The sequence below is a fragment of the Athalia rosae genome, chromosome 1 (genome assembly GCF_917208135.1).
Source record: "Athalia rosae chromosome 1, iyAthRosa1.1, whole genome shotgun sequence".
Classification (NCBI taxonomy): domain Eukaryota; kingdom Metazoa; phylum Arthropoda; class Insecta; order Hymenoptera; family Athaliidae; genus Athalia; species Athalia rosae.
Genome location: NC_064026.1, coordinates 22,310,778 through 22,336,362, shown reverse-complemented (window position 1 = coordinate 22,336,362; position 25,585 = coordinate 22,310,778). Strand labels below are relative to the sequence as shown.

At 37.9% G+C, this 25,585-nt stretch overlaps 1 protein-coding gene across 4 annotated transcripts in view; it reads right to left on the bottom strand.

Moving 5' to 3' along the window:
• Positions 1 to 25,585, bottom strand: part of LOC105691325 (fasciclin-3) — a 225,933-nt gene that overhangs the window by 2,269 nt on the left and 198,079 nt on the right. Inside the window, exons 2-10 of one of the 4 annotated variants that reach the window (XM_048659025.1) lie at positions 13,518 to 13,841; positions 13,219 to 13,353; positions 12,922 to 13,110; positions 12,646 to 12,830; positions 12,125 to 12,266; positions 11,592 to 11,642; positions 10,692 to 10,805; positions 1,465 to 1,495; positions 478 to 558 (exon numbers count right to left, since the gene is read on the bottom strand). In XM_048659025.1, the coding sequence (XP_048514982.1) occupies positions 478 to 558; positions 1,465 to 1,495; positions 10,692 to 10,805; positions 11,592 to 11,642; positions 12,125 to 12,266; positions 12,646 to 12,830; positions 12,922 to 13,110; positions 13,219 to 13,353; positions 13,518 to 13,841 (1,252 nt within the window). Of the gene's footprint in view, positions 1 to 477; positions 559 to 1,464; positions 1,496 to 1,688; positions 6,905 to 10,691; positions 10,806 to 11,591; positions 11,643 to 12,124; positions 12,267 to 12,645; positions 12,831 to 12,921; positions 13,111 to 13,218; positions 13,354 to 13,517; positions 13,842 to 25,585 lie in introns of those variants that run through there. The other 3 variants (XM_048659005.1, XM_048659012.1, XM_048659020.1) reach the window with 3 other exon arrangements.

Here is a 25,585-nt window from a genome sequence, read left to right as displayed (position 1 = left end):
GAAGCGGTTTATGAAGTAAATAATGTAAATTGATGGAACAACAGTACAATGAAGAGCATTCCCGGACACGTCTTCAAACTCTTCTCTTGATTACCGCGGACTTCCAAAGACCAACACACACCCCTGTAAACACATATCTCGGACGAAAAGTAACGAATACATGGACTATAGCACAGTACTTCTAATATCGATCATTTATTATCCAGATTATGAAGGGGGGACAAAAATAAAATATTAGTAAGGCCCGGTATACTGTGCTACCTTCTCAACAAAAATCCTTACGGATATGTAACACACGAAGCAATACATGACACACAACAGATATTAAGGAAAAATCCTAGCACAATACCGACAATTCACGCAACATGATGGAGAAACGCATGGAAGCTGCCCCAAGTCGGAATTACGTTTGATGAGGATGCTAATTGCAGGTGCAGCGAACGAAAAAAGCAATTTAAAATAAAAAGTGCTCCTTGCCTGCGCCCTGCTTTGGAATCGTCTGGCTTTGGTTTTCGGAAGCGAAGAAGGCTAACGCTTGCTGCTGGATCGGCAAGATCTCTGAAAATGATTAACGCCATGCGGTCTGGTTGTAATTCTTTAGCAGAAATACATTCGATTACCTCATGACGCAATGGTCCTTACGTCTAATATCGCAATTTACAATTATTTAATCGATCATCCCGTGAAGCTATTCGTTTTTGAACGTAAAGATTTATTTACATGTTAGTGACGATTTTGTGCTATGAAGCATTCTGAATAAGTGAACTCAGATTATTACATTCTAATTATTTATCTAGGCTATGTAAACAAGTTATTAGGTATTAAAGTCACAATTTCAACTAGAGTTAAGCAAAAAAAAAGTGTGGCCAATAGGCGAATTTCGCCGTAAAAATCGCAGACATCAGCTCCAACATAATACAGGTATAAGAATATACTTCATCGAAGAGGGAGTAGATTTTTCACCCCAACATTGGGAAAAATGGAAGAGTACAATTTTTCTTAAATTGGCCGACTGACTGTATTCTGATATACTTCAACCCTGGAAACACAAACCTACTTCTCAATTAAATTATTATTTTTCAATTAGGGAATTTCAGTTTTGCTGCAAACACATTCATGTTTGCTTGATTCGCGCTTATTGTTATTAACGGAACTTTTGTGCTCTCTTGATTCAATTTTGTTCTAATTTAAATTCTACGTATTAGCTTTATTACGAATGTTCTCATACGTAAAAATTGATCTTCCTGAGAAAAAAACATAAATTGGAGTAGGAATTTGGTCACAAATTTGACATAAGTACATCCGATTTCTTGTCAGCAAATGGCAGCATGAGTTCAAATCTACTCAAACTATTGATCACCATGATCGTACGAAGCTGGCATAACTAACTATAGCAGAAGACTATTTATTATTGGCCACACATTCCTTTCATACCCACTCTAGCACAGACAGATTTATACTCACGACTCTCCAATCGTCCTACTGGAAGAACCACCTGAAACGGGTAAAACAAAATAATATTCAGTCGAGACGTGCATTCATGAATTTGTGATTTCTGTAAAGTATTATTTGCTTTCAAAAGTTCTTCATATCAGTATGGGGCTGCGGGTGAGTTGTCAGAGTACCTAATCCAACGGGAAATTTACCCATTTAAGGATTTTTTAAGGGTCACGGCAGACGTACTATAGTTATATTTAAAACAAATATTTTATTTCAAAAATCATATAGTACCTAGTATAATATCATAGCGATAAATGAACTTATAGTTATTACATACAGCTCTCTATATATTAATTTCATTTAAATTCTTAGTGAAATTACTCTTGTCTATCGCAATGTATCTAGAAGTACAGATACAAAATTCCGCTTATTTTCCGTTCGACATCGATAGTCGCAATGCGTTTCTTAAATAATTTACCGACCCCGTAACTTTTAAAGTTATCTTATCACGAAAACGGTAGCTCACAAATATTTCTCGAAAGTCTGAATGGAGTGAATCATTCCTGAGCCCTTTTTACGATAACGTACATCGGGTACTGATCTAATCATCAGTAAACGATGCTCAGTTGGAAGGACAAATTTTACATGATGAGAAGATGGATGAAAATAAGATGAGAGATAATAAAAAAAGACAATTGAACAAGAGAAATGAAAAATAGACAAGAAATGTTTCAAACGGTTAATGATCAAGATATTGAAGCATGTATAACATCATTCAAAACCGATAAACCACGGTGTGATAATTTGATGATAGTAAAAATGACTGTAATCTTGAAAGTATTTGAGAGCCCACCGATTTCGATCAACAATAATTATCAGATTAACTAAACTTACATTATAACATTATTCTTATATTCCGTTCATGGAATTCCATTGCATGGCCAACGATCATGCTTGGTATACTATCTTTCAATGATAATCGGTATTAAAAATTGTTCAACTTCAATAATCACGACGATAAATGCATTTGATTCAAATTAATTCATGGTTGGATTTGTAGACCACTCTAGTAATTGAATGACACTCAAGTAAAACTGATTATATCATAACATGATCATCGAGGTTTAAGTAATTAGCGTTACAGTTAATTAATTATACTAGAATCAATTATAAAATAAGTTTAGTATTATCATAAATGTACCACAATAAACCTTTGTACATTAACGTATATATATATATGTATATATATATATATATATATGGGGGAAGGGGAAGGCGGGGCAAAATGTGGTGCTTGAAGAAACCATGAAAAACAAACAAAAAAAAATTTTCAATAAAGGACGATGTTTGAAGTCCTCTTCGACCATTTTGAAGAAAAAAATTACAAAACTTTTGGGGTACCCCGTTTTGCCGCGCTACCCCGTTTTGCCCCGCCTTTCCTTATATAATAATATCTCTAGTTTAATTTTAGTCATTCGTATAATATTTAGTAAATTCTAGTCCATCAAGCTGAATAGTTCAATTGTCTGTTGACAATTTGTTTCTTTTTTTTTTCAATATTGACTGTCACACCCATTTTTTAAAACAGCTCTTGATAAAATTGTACGTGTTGTAACAGTAAGAGCACAAAATATAATGGCGAGTAGAGGTTTAATCGAGAAAAGTTAAACTTCAATAAAATCCAAGGGTTCAAAAATCAAACCCGGAAATTATAGTTTGAACCATTCTGTACTATCGTGGCAGTGATTATCGATTACATATCATTACTACGTATTTGGACCAGCGCTATGAAAAAGTTGTTCAACTCTAGTCTTGTTACTGGCAGATTTTCGAATCTATGATTCAAAATGTAGCACAACGAATGTTTCAGTATTTCAAGAGATTCAACATCTAACAACTATTCAACGATCAGGGTCCAATAGAAAAAAAAAATAAAATAATGCGTCAGATAATATTCAAATTCAACTTTCTGCATGGATCAATATCTATGATACCATAGTTCAAATATGATAACAGATATTTTTGACTGATATTTGTGATAATGCATGTCAACATTTGAATAAGAATAAAACAATAATCTTAGTAATGATTACAATAGAAATAATAATAGTAATGATATAAATAAAAGTAATAAAAAATAATAGTAATACTCATCATAATCCTTTTAATAATAATAATGACGAACCAATTCGGGAGGCGGTTCCATACTTGTATCTCTACGGGTAACATACACTCACACATTTATTTGATTTTAATGTTCATGAGACGATAACCATTGAGTAAACCTTAATTTTTTATTATTCCATTCAATTTTTTTCTTTAAATCTTCATTATTATTTCATTTCAAATACGAATAACGACAAGTCCTCGCACTTGGTATACGATTCAGCAAATATCCGTGATGTTTACTGAATGAAAACCAAACGCTTTTGGCTCAGAATATATCATTACTATTAGTTTCATGTTATAATATTTATAATATAATATATATGTTTATATATATATTTATATATACAGCACGCAGCGATTCGGGCCAAGCAGTCAACAAATTTATACTTTTTGTTTTTGTATTTATCTATTTAATTGTCTATTTTTTTATTCATTTAATTACTCATTTTTTTTTCTTTTTTTTTTTTTGTTCATTTACTAAGCGTTTAGAAAATTTGTTACCCCGTTGGCCCCTCTCCATTATTGAAAATGTTTTATGTTACGATAGAATTTAATGTGTATGAATGTGCAATTTATATATTTTAGTTGTTCTTGAAAATGTGTAATGGGATATTTGTGTTATCGCGAAAAATTGGAGAAACTTTCTTCATTGAGAAAACCAACAGGTCGTTACGACCCCTATGAATGCGTGGATAAGCCTAACGCATCGTTAAAATAGCATTTCAACGTTGAAGAGGCTAATTGATCAAGTAGAAATCAGTAGTACAAAAGTACAAATAATTACTTTATTGTCGAAGAAATACAAAAATTTTCGAAAATTTTTCCAATTCAAATTGTTGAACTTCACATGAATAATAATGCGGTTTAGTTCAAGCGGTGGTTAGTATTTTTGTGTATTGAACAATCAAAAATTTTTGAACAAACATTCGTATGAATATTCAAAATGCATATAATATCGTGAGCGATTACCCAATCATACCTGGTCTGAATTGTTGCTGGATTTAAAATACAATATCTATTGTAGATCTGTATATTATGCAATTATTAATTGTGGTATTAAAGTAAATACTGTTTATGAGTTCTAGTACAAGTGGAAGTAATTTCACGTTGGAACAGAGATAAACAATTTCACATGTGCCAAATAATATCGGCAGATAAGTTACACTGTAATAGGTAAGTAAAGTAAATGACATGATAACGCAAATCGATATGGCTGTTTATAAAATTTGACAATCGCTTTTTTCAATCTATGGCAGTAAAGAAAGTACATTAGTTGAAGATTTAAAAAATTATCATTACAATAAAACTTTTGTTTTCTGAATTTTCAATTAGTCAAAGTCGGAAAGTACAAACTTGATTCAGGTGCAGATCAGTAAAATAAATTACAAAAATAAGCAATGACAATTATAGATAAGTATAATAATAATAATTATAACTATAATAGTAATAATAATAATAATCATCGAGAAAAGCGAAACAGTTTCTATAATATTGAGTATATAAGTATAGTGAAACGCAACAAATCATTTGATGGAATGTGTTACATAATTTTTAGATGGAACATAACAATTCAGAATATTAGTATCCTGGAAACCTACTTGAATGGTTTTTCAAACTGTTTAGCATGTGTATTACAATTAGTCCGTTCAAAAATATCATTGAAGAAGTGAACTTATAGTGTGTAGGTATATGTTATTCGCGACGATGTTGAAACGTGTTTATTAAAATTGACGTCAAAAAATGCTGTGGTAGTGGATTAAAAGTTAATGTTGATTAGTGAGTAATATACATAACTGAATAATTATGAATTTCGTGTGTTTCATAACTCTTTTTGATAGTATCACGTAGGCGTACATAGGCACGCATAATACTAGGATAGGGCGTGACAGGATCCTTAAGAGTACAATTGTAATATTATTTATTCTCATTAGCTGATTTCACGATCCCTTTTCTATAGTTTCCTTTCCTCACCTTTCCCTAATCGTTAATATCATAATCAAAGTTTAATCTCTAGTTAATTCGTTTTCTTCGAGATTATAAATATCGATGTAACTCTATAATAATTATCATTAGTTAGTAGAAATTTTCTCTTTTTTAAAAATAAAAGTGAAACACGTGGTCTTAGAATGTTTACCGCCCGACGTGCATACGTTAATGTGATGTAATATTATTTCTTCTTTTCTTATCCCATTCTTCAGTTATTCATTTTTTTTTTTTCGTTAAATCTATCTACACACTTTGTCATGTATTTGAATGAAAGAATGAACTTTTGTATGTTATAATTACGCGTTTCTGATAGTGTACGAAGAGCATCGAGCTATAATATCGAAATGATTTCTTTTTCTTCCCTTTTTTTTTCTTTTCATGCGATCTTCTCTTAGCGCAAAATGTTTCGAAATTCTTTTCATGAATTTCGCATCGCCCTACCCTAAATTGAGATTCATATAGAGATTCATTCGATTTCCTTATGCTTCACATTCATTTCATACAGTGAAATCGAATGTAAACCCAATACTCAGTTTTCTTTGAATTTTACCGTGTGATTACATGATAATAATATATATTTAATCTCTTTTCTGAAAATCAGCCTTAACACGGCATAAAATGATGATCCGCGAGTAAGAGTGCCGAAGAGCTATAGATCGTGATCGCGCACCAGTTCTTCCAAACCTTGCACCCCATTCACCCGGAATCACGGAGTCCTCTAAAAGGTATATCGTCTTCTAGCGTTGAAGAAGGAAAAAAAAAATTTTTTTTCAAATAATTTGGGATTCGAAGTGAAATTCTACGGTTGACCTGGTTTCACGTGTGGTTTGGCTGGCAGTATCTTTTGTTTGATTGAAAGGTTTTTTTTTCTCTTTCTTGTTACATCTTTGTCGACGGAAGGAGATTGAAAAAATAAAACAAAAAAAACTAGATGATATCAGAGACTAAGCAAAAAAAAAACATGTTAATCAAATTAATGATACGAGATTCTGTGAGAAAATAAAACAATCATAAGAATGGCAAATCACAGGCATTCGACACCCTTGCTCTGGGCCAACCCCAAGATCAGGGACGAATAAAAGGTCGTCTTAGACCGGCGTGTCAGTTTTTTCTTCATTCTTTATGTCCTTGATGTCGGTATTTCCGTTGACGTATTCCGTGCTAGCATGAATAGGGTTCTCCTGTCCGCCGTGCGGGATTTTCTCGTCTATGATGTGGGGATCTTCGTGGTCGTCGTCGCCAGGGGTGATGTGTGCCTCGCTCCCAGCGCCGGCACCGCCAGCTGCTTCCTCGTCACGCCGCCTCCTCGCTGTAACAAGCAACGCCACAACCGGTCAGGGCAACGCGCAACGTCCAACACTTCTACTTCGTCATTTCTACGTATAATTTTATTTTCCAAACACGATCTATACGAATGTCCACTGGTTTCAAATAAATGAACGAGATGATACGAGATATAATATATTTCACACATTACCTTAAGAAAAATGTAAAAAAAAAAATTATTATTTCCATTCTCTTCTGACAATTAGATTTCATGAGACGTGATAATTTACATCGGTTGATTAAGATTTACAACTGAACCTGTTTTACCTTCGAATATTTCACAAAGCTGACGATATAGATCTAACTCAAAATACATTCAGTTATTGATTCGTTTCTTTTTATCAGATAGAAAGAATTTTCAACTTTCGAAACTATAACCCGTAAAAGATTCATTACTTCGAAGCTGCTCACTGTATTTGATGTATTATGATAGAGTCGTTAACTTGTTGTCTCGTTAATACAATTACACGGTTCTACCGGGTGTCTTTCCGCGTGTCTATGTCAGAAGATTGGATTTATTTTAAACTTTCCGTTTCACGAGTAGATAGGTATATGTCCTATAGGTATACTTTTAATACGATTATAAGGATTTATAACCAATTTTTATTACTCGTTCAATCGTTGAACTATGGACGAATGATTTCTATCATGATAAAAATTTACTAATCGATAACATTCACAAGCAAATTAATCATCGCACTATAGATGTAATATATGTATACACGCACATAATACATATACACATAAAATATATATCAGTCCAAGCAAGGGGTGAGTGGAAAGTGAATGTATGTATACGTAAAATATCACGGAATAATAATCATCGTTAATGTTTAGCAGTTTGGAAAAGTGTTGAAGAGAAAAAAAAAATTATCAATGAAAAGTTCAACATGCTCAACGATCAATCGATAACTGAAATTCATATCGAATATTTCATGAAATGATATGTGATGACTTGGCGAATTTTTTTTTTCACAACAAACATCAATTCGTGAAAATGTCAACGTCATCACGGGGCAGTGATTATTACCGGATATTACCTAGAGACATACGGCAAGAATATCGGAGAACATGAAACCTAAATTGCAGCCCTCGCCGATTGTTAGCTGTTGCTTGTTACAAAAAAGTTAACAGAATATTTTCCAAAATCCCACACAAGGTGTTTCTTTTTCCTTCCCATTTTATGATTTTCCATAAATATGTTTTTTATTCTGCTAATTCCACATCGAATTCCCACGAAGACTCGACCGAGTCCGTTGTAACATAAATACCGTGGTTAGAGCGAGCAGAAAATACTTTCGTCATGTGACGTTATATACCTCGTGGGTTGTATCACCTTATTCAATACCTACGCAGACGAACGAGGGTGTATGAAACTCGCTCTGACCTTACTCGTAAGTGATGCGTTATCACATGCATAAATACCAACGACAGCTCGAAAGACATGCAGTATTGCGATAACAATAGAAAATAGTTATAATCGTGTACCATTTTCAGCATTGATTTAACTTTTGCTTTTTTGATGGGTCATGAATACATGGGCTATATCATATTTACATAGAAAAATAGTACATGCATATGAATGAAGTTTCGAACAGGGTGACCTGCGCTGCCAAATGCCGCATGTGAAGGTAATTGTTCAAATTAATTTATAATTATATTTCACATGTGTATAAATATGTATAATCAATGATCAGAATTGATCGTGAACGAAGCTACGGGGTTGACTGAAACTCCGACACTTGGAGGTATCGTGATAATAATGACAATAATAATAACAATAATGATAATTATCATAGATATGTATAATGTATGAACAGCTGATGGTATTATAGCGGCGTAGAGCACGAGCACTAGGGGTTGGTTGCTGTCTCATGTCTGAGCTAACTTACCCCTGGATAGTGTCATGCCTAGAGAATGGTATCGCACGGTAAATGTTGGTGTGTCTCCGTGTTCTTTACTTGGCCCGACTTGCATGCTGTCCTATCGGTAGCGGCACAACACACAGTACATTGTATACATACAGGTGGCAACTGATAGGATTTTATTTCAAGGGGGGCACAACAACTAAGTATTTGTATCAACAACAGTTATCTTAATGAGAAAATATTTTAATCCATTTTACGAGGGTCTTCATTTTCATTTTTTCCGCCTCTACATTTTTGACATTGTCGTTAACGAAAAATAGAGGGAGCACAATTTGTCGTTTTGTTCACAAAAACTTTTACAACATTTCCGTTTTTTTCTGCTCTCGTTATAACATAATTCGGAATCCAAATGAATACCTGGGATCCCTAAACCGGACTAGTGTTTTATGGATATGCCGCTGACAGATTCACACAACAATGACCACACAAAGCCTCAATTTTCACGGACCAATGAAACCCATTGAAAAATATCACGATGGGAATATCAGGGAAAATTTTTTGACCAATGCACATCATTTAAACCTGGTTATCTAGCTAAAATAACAAACTCGTTTCACAAATATGCTGTGGATGTTTTCGATAGTTGCGTGTATACGTTTTCTATATTCATACGGTTATGATTTGATTTTATCTATCTCTACTTCCATTTGTCTATGTTCCTTTTTCTTTTTTCGCAACGATCCGATATACATACATTTATATTGAATAAAATGTTGTTACACCTAGCGGAAATTTGAAACCCACGCGAACGATAAAACTAGATTAATATTCAAACCACTGCTGGTATCCCGAACGACAGAAGCTTCCAAGTAACCATAGCTGGTTACCCTGTTGAAAGTAATAGTTACTCCGCTTAACAATTCAACAGTTTAAGAATCGGGTTTAAGATTTTGATTTCACTGTTCCTTGCTATTATATGGTATCTCAATATAGGTATTTTTCTACAAAATTCAAGCAGCTAACTCCGAAAGTCCGCGTATGTATCGGCAATGCAGCCATTCGTTTCTCTATAAATTCGGTGTACATAGTTTTTACCTATACGTAATGTTTTCTTATACTTCTACTACTCGTTGAATCAATACAATATCATTCAAAGTTTGAATGAATCATAGAAGAATCTCGATACAAATTTCTCGTTTCCACATGAAAGAAAGTTCGGAGATTCTTGAATTAGAATATTTGTAACTGGATGCGAAGATTCGAGGAGGAATTATTCTTTTCAACAACAATTCCACTATTACTTTTCTGTCTGCATTGATCTATTGATATACAAACATGAAGGCAGCGAGACTTATGTATTTCTTAGCACCGCTACATAATTACAGGTGTAGACTTTTGATTTTCAGAATTCTCGAGGTTCAGTTGAATATCAATCGGAAATAATTGGCCGTAAAATGGTCTCGGCTATCAACCTCACCTCTGTACGTTACTCATTTCGTACAGAGAACACCTGTACATTCTCTACCCTATTTCAAATTCTTCTGACTTCAGTAGGTATCGCCAAAGACTATAACATTCTGTGAGTAACTGTTCACCCGCTAAATGGAGGAAAAAGGGACTCTGACGGTTCGTGGAAGTTTTTGGATGTTTTATACACGCATGTAAATCGGTCCATTGATTCAACACATAAATACATAATATTTTCGAATTTAGTGAATCCCTCGAATTAATGAAGAACTTGCAAAAATAATGTAACAATATATTCGCTATGTATAGGTAATAAATCATGGGATTTAAAAAAGCAGACGGTCAGTAAAAATTTCCAGAAAATACATAGCATAGAATATTGATGTGGGAAACAAAAAAAAAATGATTTTTTTCATTGACATAAGTATGACTCACCTGCGAAACACCAGCGACCCGTAGCACGCGCGAAGACGATAAGGAAGACGATAAGGAGAAGAATCAAAACTCCAACGACGATGCCGATGATAGACCCAGCATCAAGGTCAACCCCTGGAATTGCAATTCCGCTTAACGAATATCTTTGATTTGAGTCTAAGTACCTCATCGTTAACAGCATGCCGCTCAAATAAGCGTAGTAGCGAACCGAACAATGGACTATGACAAAATTTCACGTATTCCCAACGTTATGACAGATTATTTAATGTTATTGCACGTCTTGGTATCTTAATACATCGCTCTATATGTTATTCCGTTAATTAACAAGATCGAAACTGGAGAAATTAATTTTTTCATAAATCGGTCCATTTTGACCACGAGAGAATATTTTACATCATTTTTGATACTCAAGAAATCGATTGTAATAGGTACTTGGTGAGAACTTAATCATCAAGGAAAATCAAGATCGTTATCGTTATTCAGATAATGACGAATTATTAGATTTCTCGTGCTTTCGTATTTCTTGAACATTCCTGTAATGTTTCTCACCACGCACTACTATCTTACTACTTTGCCAATTAAGGGTTGCACGTGAATTAATGTTCCATATTTTCACGATTTGTTCTTCCAAAAACTGTTAAAAATTCGACACGTTAAAATTTCAACTCGTTTCATATCGTATGGCACCACTAATTTTATTTTCAATAACAAAAAAAAAAAATTCATATCGTAATCATTATTTATCCATCCAAGCCCCAAGTGATCTACGCTCTGATACGTTTCCGTTTTTTCTACTATTTTTTTTAAGGTTTGGCGGAAACGTTAATTATACAGATAAAAATGTCACGTGAAACCCAGTGGCCTAACTCTACTTAGAAATAATTGGAAAAATGGAATTACCTAGTGCGTGCATGTGTTCGGAGAGCTTACCATAGAAGTGACTGAACGCTCCTGCGTGAGCATGTGACGAAGTAGTGCGGTTAGATATACCTTCTGCCATATTGGGTTCGTTTGCGTAGTTGTGATGATGGTGGTGATGGTGGTGATCGTAGCAGGTGAGAATGAATGAATGAACCAATGAATGAATTATGAATGAGCTAACTAACGTTAGAACGAGAGAAATAAGGGGGCGGGAAGGTGGGGGAAGATCATTAGTAACGGATAAACAGGGTATTAGTACACCGCCTCAATTGATGATTGGACGTAATTCATTATTGTAGAAGGTGTTCGAATTTATTTACCGATTTCATTCTCTAGTCTTTTAAAAATTCATGATGCATATAAGATCGGACTAGCTTGGATATTTCCCATTGATTTTTTTAAGGCATGATAAAAGCAAATGCGACATTGCTTTATAAAAATGAAATAGTGCAGTGTGCTTGTAATGTGTTTTTAATAATAACAATGTAATTTATATTAAAAATCAGACCTACCGGCAGGTTCCGTGGACGTTGACAAAACGATTCGATATTCGTGTACTCCAAGCTCGTTGCGGGCTTCCAAAATGTACTGCTTTTCCGTATCGGATTTTTGCACGCTATCGATTCTCAGGGTGACTGCCCACGATCCTCTACCCTATTGAAAAACAAAAAAAAATATTGTTTCAAATCAACTCATATAGGATGCCTATATATGAGATAGTCAAAGCAATTTTCTAACAATACGATTTCAAATAGAACTCAAATGTTGAGAAGTTTCTTCGGAAGTCGAATAAGATAGCGCTGTATTTGAAGGAGGAGTAAAATCCCAGATAACGAAAGACCTTTTGCAGAATGTCGTTGGGGATCTTGAAAATATCCCAAGACTCCCGGACGCGGGATATGTGGGTTAAGGATCAAGAGCTGAATAAGAATCTCGAGAGGACTGAACGGGAGAAGAGGCCGGTGATTCCGATACCGAAATTTTAGGATAGATTCAATTCAAACGGAGTAGACAGTGATATAAATTCTCTTACTAATTCCACTGCGGTAGATGTCTCGATGCGATTGCTCTCGTCAGGTTGTCCCTCGTTGATTTTCTCGTCGTTTATGCTCCAGAGAAAATGGGGACGAGGATTTGCTTGCACCGTCACGTTCACGATCCCCGGTTGACCAATGACGTATCCAAACCGCTCAATAGTAGACTGCGGCTGTGGTGCGACTGAAAACATGATCGATACATACGATTGAAATGATTGATTGTTGTGACATTCATTTATTATTACGATATAATATAACATTCGTAAGCTCACATTGAACCTCTAGTTGCATCGTTGTTCGAAGAGGTCGATCCAGGGCAATATGACTAGCTAGGCAACGTAAGGTTTTTCCATTATCGAACCAGTCGAGAACACGGGAAACATTCTGCACAGCCAATGAGTTGTCATCCACATTCGAGTCGTAGACGGTCGGTTTCTCTTCGTTACCGATTGGTTCGTCATCTGAGAAAAATTAAGCATGAAAAAGCTGCTGCAGTGTTGAATTCCGAGTTTGAGTGCAGAACCTTGAACTCATGAAAATTGGATGAAAAATCAATCATTCATACTTACCAAGATACAGAGATACGTTTGCAGCAGGTCGACCCGCTACCGCACGGCAGCTGATTTCTAATTGTTCCCCTTTTTGATAAATTCGATGACCACGACGACCCGGACTGACGATAAGTTCCGGGTTTAACGGAGGCTCTGAGAAATGACAGTTTCTAATTAAGACACATCCAAGCTCATCTTCCGATAAAAGAACTCTCCGCGTCAGTAAATAAAAAGCTCTTTGAAGACTGTCAAAAACCTAGTAAGGCTATGCCAGGGAGAGATTCGTTTACCGATAATCACCCACTCGGTATACTTACTGGCGACGACGATTTTCATGGTTCTAGAACTTTCCGTCCTATCGCCCATCGGTGTTAGGGAGCATTTGAAGTCACCGTGGTGCGCTTCTTTGATGTGGGCAATCCGTACCCCGCATTGTCCTGCCTGAAGAGACTCGCCATAGTATTCGATTCCGTCTTCAGCTGGTTGACCAGGAGCAAGAATTATGCTGCTCTCGCCTGGTACCTCAACGCGACAGACTTGCAGAGGAACTCCTACCCTGCACAGTACAGTCAAGTTTTGTCCGACACGTACCGCCGTTTGTCCCGCCGGCTCGATATCGACGACGAGATTTTGCTTGTACGCTGAAAAAGAAGGGAAACAAAAAGGGGGTGTTATATTTCGGTGTAGATGATGAGTTAGGCAACGGAGCGAATTTTTATTGATTCCGCAGGAGTACGAAGACAAAAAAACAACATTAATGTCGTCTTTGATATCTGACAGTGGAGATTAAACCATCGCGGTATTTCTTGGCTGGTACCACTTCAGCCGCAAAGACAACCTACGTTCGAAGAAGGGGGAAGTGAACGCTGCTGGGGCAGTGCAAACGCGAGATTTATGGGACAAAAAGTAAAGTTGATTAAAACTCAAGCCAACCGCTTACCCAGCAGCCTCTATTCCAGTATAGTACTACGGTGCTAGGGCAAGCGGTAAAATACAAACTTGAACGAACAACTACCGGTCGCCGAAATAATCACGTAACCCCTGCGATACGAGTAGATGCCGTCATGCACGGTGGCGGATATTGTAAATGAACAAAACTTTTACAACAAAAAAGCAAAAGAAATAAAACGACTTCAGCTCCAAGTATATAATAACATAAGTTTCGTAGACGCGAGGCTTTAGTATTTAGCTTGTTTCATTAATAACAAGATCGTCAAATTCTTCCAGCACCCGTACACTTACAAAATGGCTACCGACAAAGTTCCCGACTATATTGAATACTTGCAGTGGATATCCTTGAGAGTGGCAATTAACAGATTATAATGGTCATAGTGATGAGGTTCCGTAAATCATGATGTGATGTATTGAAATCTTATATTCTATTTATTAATTTCATATTTTCTATAATTTTTTTTTGCTTTTTATTGATGGTTATTTGGATTGAGAGTGGTCTCTTTTTTTGGCCTGTATCACCGACCAAGATTATCTTCCATCTCCAATCTCCCGTCATCCTGCCCTGCGGAGGGAATGTCATAAAAACTGTGTCAACCAAAAATATGCCAGGGGTTCATGAAACGTGAAGTAATTGATTACACGGCACTGTAGAAAAAGTTCCGACCCGATGAATTCCCATTCAGGGTATATTCTAAGTCTTTCAGCTCTATACCATCAACGGTCTTCCCCGTTTTCCTATTCTCAGTTGTTATTTTTTTTTATCTATCTCTTTTTTTTCTTCATCGGAGACTTCTGTAGCTTATTTGAAATATTGAAGAGTGTAATGTTTTCATCAAATACTAAATATATTGAAAATGCAAGTATCAAAGTTTTCAGACATGCACGTATGGCTTTTCGCTTTATTTTGCATCACCACTGTACACTCTTCTCTTTATATTTTATGTCTTCTTATTACACCTTATTAACACTGGAGGATGGAAATATCCATTCATTTTTCTCTCCTTCAGCTGCAGGTGGCTATCGCTCTTCGAACGTCAAACCAACTTTGTTTTTGGTTTTGTTATTTTTGTTCCAGCAGGTCGCATCCGTCTTATTCTTAGTCAAGTTTAGAACGACAAATACCTATGTACACATACAAATACCCATACCTAGATATATATGTACACGAATGCAGTCGCTGATCTAGATTGCATTTTAACGAGACATTGCACATATCTCGGATTCAGAGAGAGGTCTGGTTTGAAATGATTGGAATAAATCAGAATGTTTTTGTCGTAATACGTTTTCGCTAACCACCCTTCATCCGGATACAACTTGCACGAAGAACCACGCCTGTGTAACTCGTCCAAAGTCTTATTCGCTCTCTGGGGCAAAGAATGTTTTCTATCATCACCCTTTTCGGAGTACTATTTTATGTCCGTTAAGCCATCCTTGTTTCATTTGTTACTCCTTTATAGCATAGCTGAAGATACTATAAAAGCTGTATATAGTATACATATACACCTCTAATTTTATCGTGGACCATAATTCGACGAATGTTCTTAAATTCATCCGTTCAATTGTTAGAAAGGAACTGCACAGTGCTATTTTCATTTCCTTTATTACTCGTTTCTTTCATTATACGTACTGTATATATTTTTTTCCACTCGATAAACGTGATTTGCAAATAGATGGCCTATGCTATTCAGCGGGAAAACAGATATTTCTTGGTGCTTCTAAAATTTGTGAGGGGTAAGTTTTTACATGCTGCTAGCAATTTAATTATTCTTATTATTTCAGCGCGAATTCTCTTTCCCGAGAAACTACAATGGGTGAATATTTAAGATCAACTTGCATGTATATGTGTGGAATAAGAAAAAAAAAGACAAAAAACAAAGTCTTCGCTATCGGGTGCAGATGGTGCCATTAATCGTGCATTCCCTTCAAGCTTTAGCGGGACTCGCGCGTCCCCCCACACAGCCGTTGATTTTCGTTTGCGTTCTCCTTCGGCTCGGCTTTGGCTCTGTATGGATAGATACTCGACTCATTCGGGTTGGATCTTCGTGCGGTACTAGCGCGAGAAAACGTAGAGGGGTTCCCTAGATCTTTTTATTTACGACGCCCTATATCATCGCCAGCACCTTTTTTTGGCCCTTCGCCTAAAGCCTTTCGCGCAACCCTTCCTGTCCCTTCTCAAAACCTACGCACAAGTTTATATACTCAGCGTTTAGGTCACAGAACATGATCTAGACGTACCGCCACTAACACTAATTGGAATTTCCAGCAATGTTTTTGCCCTACCATCGCAGTAGTCGCTATATTGTAATGGTCATTACGAAATTTGGAACTAAAAATCGAAAATAGCGATGAGGTCTCGTACTACGGCAGTGGTCAATTTTCGAGGTACTTGGTGATATTACTGAATTTAGTATCTTAGAATTTGCATAATTTACCGAATAATAATAATACACTTTGCAGCGTACCGTTTGATATCGATGACTCTTTCAATTCAATCTTCTATGCGAAGCAGCAGATTATATTTGAATCAGGAGTGAAAAAGTAGGCACGCATCTGCGCTGTGAGTGATATTACTGATTAGAGAGTTGCGCTTTGATACTACATATTATACACGGTGAAAATTATCGGAAAATATATTGAATGGTCAAGTGACCCTCTTTCATGAAAGTTGTTTGATATCACTGCAGTTTTCATTCCATAGGAACATCGATATATCGAACACGTTATAATATGTTAACATACGTGAACAGCGCTTGTGTCACTAGGGTGCTTGCCGATGATCTCGATATTTAATACGATAAATTTTGTCTTACAATTAGGTGACGATGTATCAGAATATTTTTGGTAGATGAATATGTCACCAAGCGACTGAATTTGAAGAAAAAATCTGTTTCGCGAAAGCACTTTTTTTAAGTGCGAAAATCGTAAACTTCGGTGGATTTCTTTAAAACTCTGACATCGCTTGAATAGGAATGTTAAGTTTAATCACAACACGGTCTTCATTTTTCTTTTTGGGCGAGAATTCTTAATCTTCACGAGCCAAATATATAGTATTATTTTTTAGGCAGAGCATTTCGCGATGCGTCGTTCAATACCGTAAGGAACGACAAGACTTCGGCATCATCTGCCTACCTACCTTGTTTCATATTATTCTTATCTTTTAAAAATCAAATTAGTTTTCCGGCATCGACGAAACCGTTTTAAATTAAAATTTCCCCCTCTAGTTTTATTAAAAAAATCTCGATTGTGTATATTACGTATCTTCCTCTATGTATGTATATTCATAATACAACCCTCAAACTTAAGTATCCCCCTGCGGCGGCTTCTCTCGCTCGTCCGCGATGATCTTAATTTTCGTGAATCGATACCACCTTGTTCATAGACTTCGGGGGGTTCGATCATCCGCTACCCACACACAGCCATTATCATCTCAGTTCCTGAATTGCTCTTACAAGATCGATATCATTGATTGGATAAATCAAGATACCCATATCTTTTCGTGGGTGAAAAGTATATCTCCTCATCATTGTGACCGCAAACCTTTTTCCTTCACGCGCAGGACGATCCCCAAGTGCTCCGTTTATTTTTCAGGTCATCGATATCATTGCCTACATCATAAGTGGCACCCAACACATTTCGATTATAAAAAAACTCATTATTGAAGCGGTAAGTCAGCATAATTATGAATTATTTAGATTCCCGGTAATGATACGCGATGGTATTTCGCGAGGTTTGGCTGAAGAAGTACCGTTATCACGCACGGATCTACATTTTCGCGTACAATTTGGCATGCCAGTAAAATACGGTTTCATGACTCACACCGAATATGTCCCGTGCTCACGTGCGATTATGCGACACGTATAGGATATCACGTGTGTTCCCTCGGACTTGTCATTTTTCCGCCCTCAGTGGCTATTGTTATTCAAAATATCGCGCAAACTGCGTGTACAGGTGATTCACTCATCGATAGTCAATTTTTAACAGCTAGTCAACATTCCCCCCCTGTACCGCCATCCGCGGACAGTTTAATCAAGCGACGTAATTTTTGAATTTATTCACGGTGTTGTGTTTGGAAAATTTATTTAACGCTCTCGTATAATAAAGTGGAATTAATTTATTTCAGTCCCTACCTTAATGAACTTCAATTAAACCTCTGTGCAGCTAGCTCATCCACCTTTGTCGAAATTCTTTGACAGAATTTCATTAGAGTAGGTGGATACACACGCTGAATATTTGTCAAAATTTCATAGATGGGCGTGTTTGATTTGTATGAGGTAAAATTTTCACGTTTGACTGAAATGAGCTGCCGATGATTGTTGATTTTTATATGCTTTTTCCTCGAGACTGACATTAATACGATGACACGTCATTAGCCTACCAACCCCACCATTGCATTCAAAATGCTGCTCGTAAGAACAGTTCTGCTGTAAAATTTCGCAATTAAAAAATTTTCCGCCTATGAGTAGTTTATAACAGAATCTGTATGTATAAGCATATGTCTCTCACTGTGTCGCTTTCTGTAACGGAAAAGAATATAATGCATAGGGGCGATTGCCCTTGAATGTCACACATTTCAATTATTCCGATCTGAGATCTTATGGACTTGGAACCCAATAATTTTTCACACCATGTCAACGACGATTCAATCAATGTCGCTAATTGGTACTTGGAACGAAGAGAAATAATTCTTTGATAACACTTCAAGGTGATTAAAAAAATATAAAACAGAAAAAAAGAAAATAAAGTTCACTTCGAATATACAAAGCTACAAATACATAATTCTGGCGAGTAAGCGGAAAAGTCTGCGCGCGAGTTGTTGTATCTGCTTGGTAACAAAGTTCAACGTTTACAAATAGAGACGGTCATGAACTCAGAGAAGTTTATTGTAAGGAGTATTTTTACTTTTACTTTTTGGACAAATTTTTCTTACTCCCGTCGTCGTATGTGTAGGCGTTACGCTCCGGCGTCGCTTTTTCTCTACAATTATACGATGTGCGGAAAGATTTCAATTGAGACAAAAATTATTACCAAAAACTCAACAATGGTGAGAGTTGAATTTTTTTTCATTTTGTTTTTGTACAAAAAACACCGTTATTTAAATATACGAAAAATCGACGCAGAGATTCAAGAATAGTGTCTTCTACGCAATGGCGAAGAAGTAGAACGAGATTGTGACCTCTGGAATAAAACCGTACATTTATTTCGCACGTAACTAATTTTCTTGGGACGTGAAAATTGAGATAATTACATCCGCGCACAATATCGCTCATATCCGAATCCTGATGTTATAATATCCTGCACGCGCGTACCGACATATGTTTCACACATACGTGGCCCCTGAGAGCCACAAACGATGGGCCATCCATAAATCGTGTGCAATTTTCCAGCTCCCGAACAATTCGTTATGCGAGTGACGTCACGAACCAATTTGGTGCGCGGAGTGTAGAGATACGAGGCGCATCCAACATCGCCATCGGTCGAAGACCGCAGTAACAGCAGCTGATACGATATACGATGATTTGTGGACGTTGCGTCAGTAAGTTGCGTCAAACACAGCCGAACCCGACTACCCCTGATCGTTTGAAAGGTGCGTACCTATATCTATACGTATACGTACACGCGATTCGTCGAACCTCGCGTCGAACGGTGAATTCCATTTGATTGATTCGTTTAGAAAATTACTCGCCTTTCGAGAATAAATATGCACCTGCGTTTCCGTTGAACCGCTGAAAACATATTTTCATGAAACACACTTTCGAAACGAATACGCCGGCCTGTTTTACAGACCGTTGGACCGAATCAGCTGTAGAGGTGATATAATTTTTTTCTCGCTGCGGTATTCAAGACGGACTTTGTTACGATGGAAAAAGAACCTCACGCCGGACCCGGGATAGTAATTTCGTATCCTTTTCTCATCTATACTTTCGTATAAGATTATTCTAGAGCCCATTCGGAATTGAAATTTCGATCCATAATCCTCAATAAGACTATCCCCCACCGGTAACTCTACGTATATCGTTTTCCCAGACTCTAAGCTATCCCAAAGCAGCACATCTCTATTCAATTTTCACCCGATAAAGTGGCTCTCCAAAATTGCATATAAATATCGGTTTTATTCTAGGCAGGTCATCGCGTCGTCTAGGCGACCGCTTTCAGCTGCCACCTATGTGTATATAGGTATTCCGTTGGAAAAACTTAATCATATATCGCTTCTATACGCCGGTCGCGGTCTGGAGACTTTTGGCTCGAAAATGGCGTATACGGGCGCATAGAAGGTTAGCGAGAAGTAGGAAAGGGGAATAGGCGGTGCGGTTCCGTGCAATTTCCCAGTGATTTCCAATTTTCTCGGATGGCCGGTTGCAATAAGGCGCCGCTCCTGAACTGCACAAGCCACGAGTACCAAATCTGCATACAACTAATTCCGCTACAGATACAACCTGCGGCTACAGGACCTGCCCTACCTACTCGCTCGCTGCTCCATGACCTCCCTCCAACCAGGCAAACTTAGCACTACCGACTCCTTAACTCGGCATTACACCGTTACCCGGTTAATATTTGCTGATAATATCGGGAAATCTCGGACACGGCCGATATTCCGTACACTCGGCAAAATTGTGGTAGAGTTTCAATTACGACCGAAGTAGCAGATCGCATAATTCATACGGAATATTGTATTATACGAACACCTCTCTCTCTCTGCTGCTGAGAACCGCTGTAATGCTACCGATACGAAACGGAAGTACGAGCCTTCGATGTAGCTAGTTGAGAAATTGAAGAGACGAGGTGTGGTGATCGGAAAACATAATTCTATTTCAAATAGAAGGAGCAACTGACAATGAGTAAAAGGTCTCAACGGACAAGCGGTGGTCATCCAGTCAAGAACTTTGCTATAAAATTCAAAGCTTAAGCTCCTCGCGGTGGCTAGTGCAGCAGTGAAGAGAATTTATCAACCGGATATTAAACTGCATTGACGACGCTATTGCAATTTCTTGAACGAAATATCCAGGTAGAATAGGATATACCATATATAGTACAGAGAATCATTTCTATGGGAATGAGATTCTTTTTTACAGGTGGCGCGGCCAGGCTAAGATATTTCAATCATCGCTGTGCAGAAAGCACTGAATGTACATCGCGGAATTAGGTCTTGTATTGCTACGTCTAATAATTTCAACGCAAAGTCGATACTCGCTGAAATTAGTTCAAGAGTCAGGTGACGCTTTCAATGGAATTGATATATATTCGTGCGTCATGAATATTCCATGCACTGCAATTAATGAACATCGATACGAAACAGTTTTAACTCTTTGAAAGGAGCATCGATAGAGAACTAATTGGAAAAGCGTCACCGATGCGAGATGGGAAAAAAACATAAAATGAAATTGGAAATGCGATGGAAGACGAAGAGGTTTAAAGGGGGTTTGTAGCTAATTTTAGCGACAGACAAAACAGACATGTGCATCCGGCAAATTATCAGCAAATACTCAGCGGTATGCAACAGTAACTATGCGAGTATGTTTCTGAACGAGGGATACCTGAACAAATATGATTCGGATAGCTAACATGTCTTTGATTCTGAGGTTCAGTTCACCGTTTCAGAGGTTGTAGAAGGTACGAAAAAATTTTTGCGAAAGGACGTTTGGTTAGAAATAAAAAGTTTAGTGCGGGTGCAACACCGCGATGCAGAGTTGGCTGTATCAGCCACTGCTTTTCCGACGTCTCCGTATCAGCGCGAAACTCCGTCGCCAATTTTGTCCCAGACAGCCGCAAATCTCTACGGTGATTAAGCCCGATTTACACGACGCTAAGTCAACTCTTGAACCCCTCTTTACCATCTAGTACGACGGACCGACCAAGTCACGGTAAAGTGTCCCGACACACCCTTTACTCTCTAAACTGTTTTGCTAGTCGATGATGACGATGAAATTGAGTTAACCGAAACGGATACCGGATTAAATAACTATTAACTGCGATAGAATATAACGCGATGAATACCTATGTATGTATGTATGTACATAAATAGTATTTATGTACACCATGGCAGGTACACCATAAACGTATACCAACCCGCGCAGCGCTACGTTGAATTATAATACAAGACAATACATAACGCCGGAAGATATGCGCGAGATACAGAAGTTAATAACGGTGCCTCTTTAATTTAATTGAATTCAAGTTACGCGTATACCCATATTAACGACACCGTCTGCTCTGTGCACTATACGGCTGATGGTATAAGTAAATATGAATTTTCTTTTAGATTGTGCGGAAAATAATGAACTATTTCTTGAATAAAGGTCTCTGCGGAGAATTGGTTTCTCTGGTGGCATGACCACGCCACACGAAGTTGATAATGGAATTGAATTCTTAGTGAAATCGTGTGAAAAGAAGAAAAATGAGAATTTCGCCTCTAGCTTTATATTCGTATATACCGTCGCATTTTCGATTTTGCTGCAACGATCGTGTAAGCGTTGATCCTTGCGCGGAGTGGTTAAAAAATTTCCCCACTAGCGGTTTCGCTCGTAGACTTATTTTGCGAGCATGCCGTACATGCTAGAATTTTCATTGTTTCATGCGCGGTATTCGCTGCGCGCTTATTCCAATACGATGAAATTTTTTAAAGTGAACCGCTGCAAATTATAACAATATAAAAGCACCTTCTCTCACTCGCTTGAATAAATACGTATAAGTACGTAGCTACGGTAATTGAAAGCATCCAGTTGGTTGAACCATTCCCTCGATACGGAAAGAAATTAACACTCGAGGTTATCCTTTTTATGCTCCGCACTTGACCACGCGTCGTTAATTAGTATTCCACCTTCGAGGTGAGGAATTTATTTGCAAGCTTTACTCGATCCTGCAACCGGTATTAATCAATTTGATGAGCTTGTTCGCGCGACGTTCACGTCAGGCGTACCGCCACCGCAGCGCAGACACAAACGAGTCTCAATAATTGCCGTACACGTGCAGCGATGGGAAATTTTCAGTGAGATGGAAATTACGATTGGTAGTTTGTTGGGAGAGCTATACATAGCGTCACTATACGGTACACCACTTCGTGGTGCAGAATGACGACGACAACGAGCGCAAGCTAGGGTGAGTATACAGGACGGATTTTGGTCGTATAGAGAGATCATAGGGGCGACTGACCCTGATGTGGTTTTAACTAGCCCCGTGACATCGTCGACGTTACCGTCACATAATGTACCAACCAATACCCCGTAGCGTCCCGAACCCTTCTTATCCGAGAAGCCGATGTTCCACTCCACCGGCATGTTACCGAGCACTAAGTAAAAACGGATGAAAGCGCATTTCTCCCGCACTTCAGGCTTTCCTAAGAGACGAAAGGCGAAAACCGTTCGCTCGTTATTCGCGAATATCTGCAGCCGGGAAAAAGCGTCGCTTGGAAAGGAGGAGGAGACGTTCACGAACCGAGTAAATCTCTGAAACGTCGTCTGTCACAAATAAAATTGGCACAATATAAAGCTATAAATTTTACAAAGGTCGCGACGGATACGTACGCTCGGATTTTACTGACTTACGAACTTGAACAAGCAGCAAGCTCAGCCTCCTCGCGCTCAATTTGGAATTCTATATAATGACTACGACGTTCAGAAGTTTCTATCTGGCATCGAGAATGGATAACACAATTCTCTCATCTTGTTAATGTCATCCTCTGATTCCGATGTTGCGTGGAATTACTCACGTCTTAAGGTATCAAACTCCTCTATCGGAGCTAATCCTCAGTCACTCGGTATAACGTAAAGCGATTAGCTATGGTACTTCGAGATGTTTGAAACAGCAACGGAACGGAACGTTTACAACAGCGGCGTGGTTACAGAGACTGATGTTGGAATATCGGTTCTTTTTCCGAATCGATCGAATACACCCATGGATATTCGAGACAGGTCTGCTATTATTCGAAGAAACACGAAGTCAGCTGCAGCTCAGTATCCACTTCGAACCATACGACTTGCCGAGTATATATTTAATCCTCGTAAAAGCAAAATTACATCGCGGTTGAAAGAGAGATAGGTATATGTATGAGTGATAATCACAAGACCTACGAAGTGCAGGACACACGCGGGGCTATAATGAAGCTTCGAAAAAATTACTTCGGCTACGACGATCTGCTTTCTCATATTTTTCATTCTCCTAACAGTCCAGATCGTGAACTCGATACAATAGTTTTTCAGAAATTCTGTTCCCGAGTTGATTTCGGAGAGAAAAATGCACGAAATGACCTGAAAATCTCAACACACATATCATTACCGTCACCACCTCGTGGCTCCGAACTCATTTGGAACCAACCAACTCTCGTTACTTGGCTGTCTAGCCTCCTAATGAGACTTGGCTTTTGCTGTCCTTTTCATTTTTCGCCCTTTCCCTTTTTAATTTTTTTCCCCTCTATTCACTCTCACCCCTTCTTCTTCTACTTTTGAATGAACAGGATGCCGTTGAGTGGAGGCACGAGTTGCTTCAATGTTATCACCGCACTACCAGATGCAGGAGCTACGGAGGTAGCGATGCTGCGCAACATCCTGCAGTCGGTTGAAACATTCACAATGTGGGTAATTTTTTTTAATTTATTCATTTTTTTACCCGCTTCCATTACAGTTTGTTCATATTTCAACAATTGTCTCCGATATGTACATGTAAATGTCTCTGGAACAGAAGCGGAATTTTCATTCGAGTATGATTTTTGCGGATTTCGTCTGTGAGAAATCAATGCGTAGAAAACGTTCGGCGTGCGATACCAATGACTCAATATCTGCCGAGACGTCAGCACAGGGATTGCTCGAAGGCGAAAGCCCGAGATGTCAACGTAAGCGGGTAATCGGGTGCATACATTGTGCAGTACCAACAACCGACTCAACTACAACCCGACCAGCTGAACCATCCGCCCCAAAGGAGGCGTCTGCTTGGCATTATTTCGATGTACACATACGTACGTACTTACAACCCTCTTCTGACGACCCTCGTGTGTTTGTATTTCGTGTACCTGTGTTTGCCTCATAAGTATATTACGGCGACAGTTAATCCTGGAGGATTTCTGTGTCCAGTTACCATCGCGCGGTGTAAATTAGCTTCTGTTAACTATCACAAACAAGTCTCGGTTAACCGCGAACCATCCTATACGCTATTCACCTCTACGAGCGCGCGAGTGATATCGCGTTTGCAGTTGAATCCTTTGTGTTATTTCTACCGTGAATCCTAAAATAATGCGACTGTCGAGTTGACATGATGATACACGAAACTAGAAGTCAGTTGTATGTAGAATGTACTGTAACATGGCGTATGATCACCCCTACCTAAACAGCATCGCGGATTGTACTTCGTTCCTTCTTGTCTTGGCGTCCTAATTTTTTTTTTTTTTTTTTTTGCTTTCAACGTTCTGGATCGTTAATCGTTATTACGATACGCAGTACACGAA